Source organism: Coregonus lavaretus (assembly GCF_964263955.1).
Source record: "Coregonus lavaretus genome assembly, chromosome: 18".
Lineage (NCBI taxonomy): Eukaryota > Metazoa > Chordata > Actinopteri > Salmoniformes > Salmonidae > Coregonus > Coregonus lavaretus.
The window spans coordinates 5,010,593-5,021,720 of NC_140005.1; the positions used below are offsets into that span (position 1 = coordinate 5,010,593).

The 11,128-nt window shown below is 45.1% G+C and overlaps 1 protein-coding gene across 3 annotated transcripts in view; it reads left to right on the forward strand.

Annotated features, from left to right (window-relative positions):
- Nucleotides 1-7,805, forward strand: part of ptk2ba (protein tyrosine kinase 2 beta, a) — a 55,001-nt gene extending 47,196 nt beyond the window's left edge. For all 3 annotated transcript variants that reach the window (XM_084182505.1, XM_084182503.1, XM_084182504.1), the window contains 5 exons: nucleotides 255-293; nucleotides 535-603; nucleotides 1,085-1,219; nucleotides 6,308-6,388; nucleotides 7,155-7,805. In XM_084182505.1, the coding sequence (XP_084038631.1) occupies nucleotides 255-293; nucleotides 535-603; nucleotides 1,085-1,219; nucleotides 6,308-6,388; nucleotides 7,155-7,361 (531 nt within the window). In that variant the 3' untranslated portion in view covers nucleotides 7,362-7,805. The remainder of the gene's footprint in view (nucleotides 1-254; nucleotides 294-534; nucleotides 604-1,084; nucleotides 1,220-6,307; nucleotides 6,389-7,154) is intronic.
- The last annotated feature ends 3,323 nt before the right edge of the window (nucleotides 7,806-11,128 follow it).

An 11,128-nucleotide genomic window follows, 5' to 3' on the forward strand; every position in this document is an offset into this window, starting at 1 on the left:
GATCGGTGGTTAGTCTATTAGCTGGACAAAAGCAGGCTACATGAAAAGTGATATACTGTTATTATTACCATGTGTTAGTGAGGGTTTTCATTTTATTTATGTAAATCATGAAGCTCATCTGCAGGGCAGGAAAATTCTCAGCAATGATAGTGATCAAATTAAGATCCTACATTTGTAACATTCTAATTCCTGAATGTACGCACGGTCAGCACTTCCCAGTTTCTAATTTATTTCAAATGTACATGTCCTTGCAGGATCCTGGGCAGGTTCAACAGGAGTTCAAAACAGCTACGGTATGTTGTTAGGTATTAGTAGTAGTAGTAGTAGTAGTTGTATTGTTTAGGCCAGGATTCAATCCGATCGCACTTTGTCGGCAATGCAAGTTTTAAAGGCAATGTTCTCGCATTTGCAGAGACCACATTCACAGTAAACATTGCATTATGTCGGCTCAATCGGAAGTTACCTTTTAAATGACTCATTGTCCAAATCCGCAATCGGATTGAATCCCAACCTGTTTCCTGTTGTCGTCTACAGCATGAGGAGGAGCCAGCAGACCAGTCCACACCTGCACCAGAGAAACCACCAAAGGCCTCAGCTCCACAGGTAACAACAACAAGCAGCCTTTATAAAGCTGTCCTTCTCTTTTAAACTGGTTTGAAATGTTTCAGTTCCATGTTATAAACTCTATTATAAACTGGGTGGTTCGAGCCCTGAATGCTGATTGGCTGACAGCCGTGGTATACCACGGGTATGACAAAACGTTTATTTTTACTGCTCTAATTATGTTGGTAACCAGTTTATAATAGCAGTAAGGCACCTCGGGGGTTTGTGGTATATGGCCAATATACCACGGCTAAGGGCTGTGTCCAGGCACTCCGCGTTGCGTCGTGGGGAAGAACAGCCCATAGCCGTGGTATATTGGCCATATATCACACCCCCTCAGGCCTTATTGCTTAAATAGATACCTTACCTGCAGCTGATTGGTTGGACAGAGTTGATTGACAGGTGTGTGTGTGTGTGTGTGTGTGTGTGTGTGTGTGTGTGTGTGTGTGTGTGTGTGTGTGTGTGTGTGTGTGGTGACCAGCCTGCAGCCACAGCAGAGCTGGACAGGTCAGATGACCAGGTGTATGTGGGTGTCATGGCGATGGTAAGAGAGGTGGTGCAACTGAAGAATGATGTCAACACACTGCCCCCCTCAGAATACCCCAATGCTGTCAAGGTAAGGCTTGGTGTATGTGTGTGTTTGCACATTGTCTTCAGTTCCAATCCCTCTGAAGTAGTTTTTTGTATTTTGAATCTCTCTCTCTCTCCTCCCTCTTTCTCTATTTCTCTCACTCTCCCTCCTGCTCTCTCTATATATCTCTCCCTCTCTCTCTCCCTCCCGCTCTCTCTATATATCTCTCCCACTCTGTCTCCCTCTCCCGCTCTCTCTACATATCTCTCCCTCTCTCTCTATCTCTCCCGTTCTCTCTATACATCTCTCCCGCTCTCTCTATATATCTCTCCCTCTCTCTCTATCTCTCCCGTTCTCTCTATACATCTCTCCCGCTCTCTCTATATATCTCTCCCTCTCTATATATCTCTCCCTCTCTATATATCTCTCCCACTCTCTCTATATATCTCTCCCTCTCTCTCCCTTTCCCACTCTGTCTCCCTCTCCCGCTCTCTCTACATATCTCTCCCTCTCTCTCTATCTCTCCCGCTCTCTCTATACATCTCTCCCGCTCTCTCTATATATCTCTCCCTCTCCCGCTCTCTCTATATATCTCTCCCGCTCTCTCTATATATCTCTCCCGTTCTCTCTATATATCTCTCCCGCTCTCTCTATATATCTCTCCCGCTCTCTCTATATATCTCTCCCGTTCTCTCTATATATCTCTCCCGCTCTCTCTATATATCTCTCCCGCTCTCTCTATATATCTCTCCCGTTCTCTCTATATATCTCTCCCGTTCTCTCTATATATCTCTCCCGTTCTCTCTATATATCTCTCCTGCTCTCTCTATATATCTCTCCCGCTCTCTCTATATATCTCTCCCGTTCTCTCTATATATCTCTCCTGCTCTCTCTATATATCTCTCCCGTTCTCTCTATATATCTCTCCCGTTCTCTCTATATATCTCTCCCGCTCTCTCTATATGTCTCTCCCACTCTCTCTATATATCTCTCCCTCTCCCACTCTCTCTATATATCTCTCCCGTTCTCTCTATATATCTCTCCCGTTCTCTCTATATATCTCTCCCGTTCTCTCTATATATCTCTCCTGCTCTCTCTATATATCTCTCCCGCTCTCTCTATATATCTCTCCCGTTCTCTCTATATATCTCTCCCGTTCTCTCTATATATCTCTCCCGTTCTCTCTATATATCTCTCCCGTTCTCTCTATATATCTCTCCTGCTCTCTCTATATATCTCTCCCGCTCTCTCTATATATCTCTCCCGTTCTCTCTATATATCTCTCCTGCTCTCTCTATATATCTCTCCCGTTCTCTCTATATATCTCTCCCGTTCTCTCTATATATCTCTCCCGCTCTCTCTATACATCTCTCCCGCTCTCTCTATATATCTCTCCCTCTCCCGCTCTCTCTATATATCTCTCCCGCTCTCTCTATATATCTCTCCCGTTCTCTCTATATATCTCTCCCGCTCTCTCTATATATCTCTCCCGCTCTCTCTATATATCTCTCCCGTTCTCTCTATATATCTCTCCCGCTCTCTCTATATATCTCTCCCGTTCTCTCTATATATCTCTTCCGTTCTCTCTATATATCTCTCCCGTTCTCTCTATATATCTCTCCCGCTCTCTCTATATATCTCTCCCGCTCTCTCTATATATCTCTCCCGTTCTCTCTATATATCTCTCCCGCTCTCTCTATATATCTCTCCCGCTCTCTCTATATATCTCTCCCGTTCTCTCTATATATCTCTCCCGTTCTCTCTATATATCTCTCCCGTTCTCTCTATATATCTCTCCTGCTCTCTCTATATATCTCTCCCGCTCTCTCTATATATCTCTCCCGTTCTCTCTATATATCTCTCCTGCTCTCTCTATATATCTCTCCCGTTCTCTCTATATATCTCTCCCGTTCTCTCTATATATCTCTCCCGCTCTCTCTATATGTCTCTCCCACTCTCTCTATATATCTCTCCCTCTCCCACTCTCTCTATATATCTCTCCCGCTCTCTCTACATATCTCTCCCTTTCCCACTCTGTCTCCCTCTCCCGTTCTCTCTATATATCTCTCCCGCTCTCTCTACATATCTCTCCCTCTCTCTATATATCTCTCCCGCTCTCTCTATACATCTCTCCCGCTCTCTCTATATATCTCTCCCTCTCCCGCTCTCTCTATATATCTCTCCCGCTCTCTCTATATATCTCTCCCGTTCTCTCTATATATCTCTCCCGCTCTCTCTATATATCTCTCCCGCTCTCTCTATATATCTCTCCCGTTCTCTCTATATATCTCTCCCGCTCTCTCTATATATCTCTCCCGTTCTCTCTATATATCTCTTCCGTTCTCTCTATATATCTCTCCCGCTCTCTCTATATATCTCTCCCGCTCTCTCTATATATCTCTTCCGTTCTCTCTATATATCTCTCCCGCTCTCTCTATATATCTCTCCCGCTCTCTCTATATATCTCTCCCGTTCTCTCTATATATCTCTCCTGCTCTCTCTATATATCTCTCCCGTTCTCTCTATATATCTCTCCTGCTCTCTCTATATATCTCTCCCGTTCTCTCTATATATCTCTCCCGCTCTCTCTATATATCTCTCCCACTCTCTCTATATATCTCTCCCGTTCTCTCTATATATCTCTCCCGCTCTCTCTATATATCTCTTCCGTTCTCTCTATATATCTCTCCCGCTCTCTCTATATATCTCTCCCGCTCTCTCTATATATCTCTCCCGTTCTCTCTATATATCTCTCCTGCTCTCTCTATATATCTCTCCCATTCTCTCTATATATCTCTCCTGCTCTCTCTATATATCTCTCCCGTTCTCTCTATATATCTCTCCCACTCTCTCTATATATCTCTCCCACTCTCTCTATATATCTCTCCCGTTCTCTCTATATATCTCTCCTGCTCTCTCTATATATCTCTCCCGTTCTCTCTATATATCTCTCCTGCTCTCTCTATATATCTCTCCCGTTCTCTCTATATATCTCTCCCGCTCTCTCTATATATCTCTCCCACTCTCTCTATATATCTCTCCCTCTCCCACTCTGTCTATATATCTCTCCCGCTCTCTCTATATATCTCTCCCGTTCTCTCTATATATCTCTCCCGCTCTCTCTATATATCTCTCCCGCTCTCTCTATATATCTCTCCCGTTCTCTCTATATATCTCTCCCGCTCTCTCTATATATCTCTCCCGTTCTCTCTATATATCTCTCCTGCTCTCTCTATATATCTCTCCCGTTCTCTCTATATATCTCTCCTGCTCTCTCTATATATCTCTCCCGTTCTCTCTATATATCTCTCCCGCTCTCTCTATATATCTCTCCCACTCTCTCTATATATCTCTCCCTCTCCCACTCTCTCTATATATCTCTCTCTCTCCCGCTCTCTTTATATATCTATCCCACTCTGTCTCCCTCTCCCGCTCTCTCTATATATCTCTTCCGTTCTCTCTATATATCTCTTCCGTTCTCTCTATATATCTCTTCCGTTCTCTCTATATATCTCTCCCGCTCTCTCTATATATCTCTCCCGCTCTCTCTATATATCTCTCCCGCTCTCTCTATATATCTCTCCCGCTCTCTCTATATATCTCTCCCGCTCTCTCTATATATCTCTCCTGCTCTCTCTATATATCTCTCCTGCTCTCTCTATATATCTCTCCCTCTCCAACTCTGTCTCCCTCTCCCGCTCTCTCTATATATCTCTTCCGTTCTCTCTATATATCTCTCCCGCTCTCTCTATATATCTCTCCCGCTCTCTCTATATATCTCTCCCGCTCTCTCTATATATCTCTCCCGCTCTCTCTATATATCTCTCCCGCTCTCTCTATATATCTCTCCCGTTCTCTCTATATATCTCTCCCGCTCTCTCTATATATCTCTCCCGCTCTCTCTATACATCTCTCCCGCTCTCTCTATATATCTCTCCCGTTCTCTCTATATATCTCTCCCGCTCTCCCTATATATCTCTCCTGCTCTCTCTATATATCTCTCCCTTTCCCACTCTGTCTCCCTCTCCCGTTCTCTCTATATATCTCTCCTGCTCTCTCTACATATCTCTCCCTCTCTCTATATATCTCTCCCGCTCTCTCTATACATCTCTCCCGCTCTCTCTATATATCTCTCCCTCTCCCGCTCTCTCTATATATCTCTCCCGCTCTCTCTATATATCTCTCCCGCTCTCTCTATATATCTCTCTTGCTCTCTCTATATATCTCTCCTGCTCTCTCTATATATCTCTCCCGTTCTCTCTATATATCTCTCCCGTTCTCTCTATATATCTCTCCTGCTCTCTCTATATATCTCTCCTGCTCTCTCTATATATCCCGTTCTCTCTATATATCTCTCCCGTTCTCTCTATATATCTCTCCCTCTCCCGCTCTCTCTATATATCTCTTCCGTTCTCTCTATATATCTCTCCCGCTCTCTCTATATATCTCTCCCGCTCTCTCTATATATCTCTCTTGCTCTCTCTATATATCTCTCCTGCTCTCTCTATATATCTCTCCCGTTCTCTCTATATATCTCTCCCGTTCTCTCTATATATCTCTCCTGCTCTCTCTATATATCTCTCCTGCTCTCTCTATATATCCCGTTCTCTCTATATATCTCTCCCGTTCTCTCTATATATCTCTCCTGCTCTCTCTATATATCTCTCCCGCTCTCTCTATATATCTCTCCTGCTCTCTCTATATATCTCTCCTGCTCTCTCTATATATCTCTCCTGCTCTCTCTATATATCTCTCCCGCTCTCTCTATACATCTCTCCCGCTCTCTCTATATATCTCTCCCGCTCTCTCTATATATCTCTCCCGCTCTCTCTATATATCTCTCCCTCTCCCACTCTGTCTCCCTCTCCCGTTCTCTCTATATATCTCTCCCTCTCCCGCTCTCTCTATATATCTCTCCCGCTCTCTCTATATATCTCTCCCGCTCTCTCTATATATCTCTCCTGCTCTCTCTATATATCTCTCCTGCTCTCTCTATATATCTCTCCCGCTCTCTCTATATATCTCTCCCGTTCTCTCTATATATCTCTCCCGCTCTCTCTATATATCTCTCCCGCTCTCTCTATATATCTCTCCCTCTCTCTCCCTCTCCCGCTCTCTCTCGATCTCTGTCAGGCCGTGGGGTTAACTCTTCGGAGTCTGATCCGTAGTGTTGATGATGTTCTACCATTACTACACAGCTCTGCCAGAACAGAGGTACCGTATGGCTCTCTCTCCCTGAATACCAAATCACTCTACTCCCAGATCACTTTCTATGCCCCAGGGTAGGGGTCAATTCCATTCAAACTGGAATTGGAATTTGGTTTACTTTCTGAATTGACAGAAACTGAAATAGAATTTACATGTAACATTGACCCCAACCAAAACAATCATGGCCTCATGCTCTCTTTCTCCAGGAGAATCTCATTACTCAGAGGGGAGGGACTTCTAATTCAATTGGTTTTGAGGAGGCGAGGAGAGAGGATACAAGAAATCAAGGAAATGTAATTAAGATTCTTCCTCTCCTCCCCCCTCACCCCCCTCTCTTCTCCTCCCCCCTCACCCCCTCTCTTCTCCTCACCCCTCACCCCCCTCTCTTCTCCTCACCCCTCAACCCCCCTCTCTTCTCCTCACCCCTCACCCCCCCTCTCTTCTCCTCACCCCTCACCCCCCCTCTCTCCTCACCCCCCTCTCTCCTCACCCCCCCTCTCTCCTCACCCCTCACCCCCATCTCTCCTCACCCACACCCATCTCTCCTCACCCCTCACCCCCCCTCTCTCCTCCCCCCCTCTCTCCCCCCGCTCTCTCTCCTCCCCACCCCCCTCTCTCCTCCCCCCTCCCAACCTCTCTTCTCGCCCCTCACCCCCCTCTCTTCTCCCCCTCAATCCCCTCTCTTCTCCTCCTCCCCACTCCTCTCTTCCCCCCCACCCCTTCTCTCCTCCCCCCTCTTCTCTCCTCCACCCTTTTCTCCCCCCTCCTCCAGATCGAGGGAACTGAGAGGCTACTGAATAAGGATCTGGGGGAGCTAATCGCTAAAATGAGATTGGTCCAGCAGAACTCTGTGACATCACTGAAGGGTGAGTGTCAGAGGCAGATGTTGGGAGCCGCCCACAACTTGGCCCTGGACTCCAAGAACCTTCTAGACGCTGTGGACCAGGCTAGGATTAAAGCTAACCTGGCCAAGCTTTAACACACACGCCGCACACACACACATGCTTAAACACACACACATGCTTAAACACACACACATGCTTAAACACACACACACATGCTTAAACACACACACGCTTCATATACTGTGCCTTATAGAACAACGCTGTACAGATGTTGATTTTTATTTTCATTTAAGACATTTCGCACAGCTTGGTGTCTATGAGACGACCCTATTTGAATGTGTTCTGTATTTTACTGTATGGGCTTTTTTACTGTGTTTTATTTGACAGGTTTGTTACGGAGAGACATAGAGATGGTAAATAAAGTGTTTTGTAATGGTAATCAAAGGCTGTGTCAGAGAGAGAAGCTGAGTCTCACTGCTGAGAGACTTCCTGTTCCTCTAAGCCAGGGGTGTCAAACGTCCGGCCCGCGGGCCGGATCAGGCCCGCAAACGGGTTTAATCTGGCCCGCGAGATGATTTAAAAAAAATAAAAAATAAAAATAATAATTTAATAATAATTTTGTAAAGTATAAAAATGCGCTGCAATTTTTCAATAAAATAAACTGCTGTTCCAATTGCGTCCACTGGATGGCGCAATAGCAATTGTGTTAAGCAAGCAAACTGTTTATACCGGGGCAGAGCAAGTAGGTCAAGCACGTGCAGCCAATGAGTTACTTTGTTTTGCCCGCGATATTTATTACGGCTTCTACTTTTAACATTATGTGCTTTGGCACCCTCATTGGCCCAATATGTCTCTGTCAAAAAAGAGAAAAGTGGACGCAGAGTGTTCCAAGAAAAATGGTCATCCTATTTATGCTGAAAGAATATAACCTTTGTCGCCACTATGTGAGTCTTCATGCCGACAAATATGACAACTTTCAAGGACAGCGGAGATGAGAGAAGGTGAATGAACTGTTGGCGGGTCTGAAGAAACAGCAGTCTGTGTTTACTCACAGCCGAGACATCAGTGACGCTGCAGTGAAAGCTAGCTACCTCATTGCTAATGAAATCGCAGTGGCTTCAAAACCATTTAGTGAGGGTGAATTTGTAAAAACATGCATGATGAAGGCAGCGGAGATTGTGTGCCCTGAAAAGCGGCAGGCTTTTGCAAATATCAAATGTTGATGTGCTATTGTTTTTAATTGATTTTATTTTATTTGTATATTTAACCTATTCTTGACTCTGTGGTTCTTGCACTTGTTTGGGGAACAGGATTTCATTATTTGTATCTACATTTCTGCCTGAGAAATGACACCCTGATATAGTTCTGTGAAACAGTTCTGTTAATCACTGAGGCATTGTGTGTTTGTGTGTTCTTTTTCTTTAGAATTTTCAAATAAACTTGACGTGTTTTATGATTAATAGTGATGTTGTGCTTGTACTATTTTGGACACACTGTCCTCAGGCTCCAGCTTTATGTTGTATGTTGATCGTATTAAAACAAAGAAAACAATCTGAAGTTGTTGTTTTTAAGTTATATATACCATGATTTTTCCGGTCCGGCCCACTTGGGAATAGATTTTCCTCCATGTGGCCCCTGAGCTAAAATGAGTTTGACACCCCTGCTCTAAGCAGATGCCCTGGCCTTAGATAAACCACCTCCTGTCTCATGGCCCTCCCACCCCTACGGGAGGTCAGCTCCCGCTCAGCCCAGTCAAAGCTCTTCTCTTTTCTGGCATCCCAATGGTGGAAACAGCTTCCCCCTGAAGCTAGGACAGCTGTGTCCCTGCCCATCTCCTGAAACCATCTGAAACCCTACCTCTTCAAAGAGTATCCCCCCCCCCGTAAATAATAAAAATTAAAATAAATTGTGATCCAACTCTGATAGTTACTTTGAGGGAAAGTGTACTGACTATGCCTGTGATATGTGGTTGTCCCACCCAGCCATCTTAACGCGAATGCATTGACTGTAAGTCGCTCTGGATAAGAGAGTCTGCTAAATGACTAAAATGCTGTAAATGTGAACCCAGAAATCAGAGGGGTCTAACACACGCACTCACCTTTTTGTTTTCATGAAATTTGTAAAAAGTGTAAAAATGTTTGACCATTAAAAATCCTATTTTCACTTACCTTTAAGCTTTAAATAGCTCTTGAACAAATTCAGGACCTGACTTTTCAAAACAGTTCTTGTTTTCCTACCTTTTCAGGACATTAAGGTGGAATGTGAGGACAATGGGGTCCTGATCATGTAGGAAAACAATGCACACACACACACACACACACACACACACACACACACACACACACACACACACACACACACACACACACACACCACACACACACACACACACACACACACACACACACACCACACACACACCACAAAAGCCTCCCTTTCCAGTTGTCACCAGCAGAGGGGGCCCAATAATATCCCCTTTCTCCTAAAGTGTGCACTCGTTCACTCATTGGATTGGAGATACCGTCTAGTGGGAGGAGTTTCCACCGTATTTCTTATACCAGTCATTTCCTTTAGAAACAGTGAACGGAAGTGAAGAAGTGAACTCTTTAGGAGGAAGGACACACCTGACCTCTGATCTGACCCTGATCTACACAACTACTCACACAGGAGAGGAAGTATTGTTGCAAGAGTCTAACAGACCAACCAGCACAGAAATACTCTGCTGCCTTCCCATTCTCTACCCTTTACCCAGAATTGTGCACTCGTTCACTTCCCCCCCATGCATTTAAAAACATAGGATTTGTGCAAGCATCCCTCCAGCTCTCCCTCTCTCCCCCTCCCTCTCTCCTCCCTCTCACCCCTCTCCCCTCCCTCTCTCCCCCCTCTCTCTCCTCCCTCTCTTCCCCCTCTCTCCCCTCCGTCTCTTCCCCCTCCCGTCTCTCCCCCTCCCGTCTCTCCCCCTCCGTCTCTCTCCCTCCCTCTCTCAATTCAATTCAATTCAATTCAATTTAAGGGCTTTACTGGCATGGGAAACATGTTAACATTGCCAAAGCAAGTGAAATAGATAGTAAACAAAAGTGAAATATTAACAGTAAACATTACACTCAGAAGATCCAAAAGAATAAAGAAATTTCAAATGTCATCTTTATATATACAGTGTTGTAACAATGTGCAAATAGTTCAAGTACAAATGGGAAAATAAATAAACATAAATATAGGTTATATTTACAATGGTGTTTGTTCTTCACTGGTTGCCCTTTTCTTGTGGCAACAAGTCACAAATCTTGCTGCTGTGATTGCACACTGTGGTATTTCACCCAGTAGATAAGGGAGTTTCATAGCAAGGCTATGCTCACTGAGTCTGTACATAGTCAAAGCTTTCCTCCCCCCTTTCCCTCCCCCCTCCTCCTCTCTCCCTCCCCCCTCCTCCTCTCCCCCTCCCCCCTCCTCCTCTCTCCCTCCCCCCTCCTCCTCTCTCCCACTCCCTCCCCTCCTCTCTCCCTCCCTCCCCCTCCACCTCTCTCCCTCCCCCTCATCCCCCTCTCTCCCTCCTCCTCCCTCCCCCTCTCCCCCTCCCTCCTCCTCCCTCCTCCTCTCCCCCTCCCTCCTCATAACGTTGACAGTAGATTGTAGAACATAGAAGGAATATCTGGAGCAGAGAACAGTTGTAGAATGTCTGGAGCAGGGAACAGTTCTAGAATATCTGGAGCAGGGAACAGTTGTAGAATGTCTGGAGCAGGAAACAGTTCTAGAATATCTGGAGCAGGGAACAGTTCTAGAATATCTGGAGCAGGGAACAGTTGTAGAATATCTGGAGCAGGGAACAGTTGTAGAATATCTGGAGCAGGGAACAGTTCTAGAATATCTGGAGCAGAGAACAGTTCTAGAATATCTGGAGCAG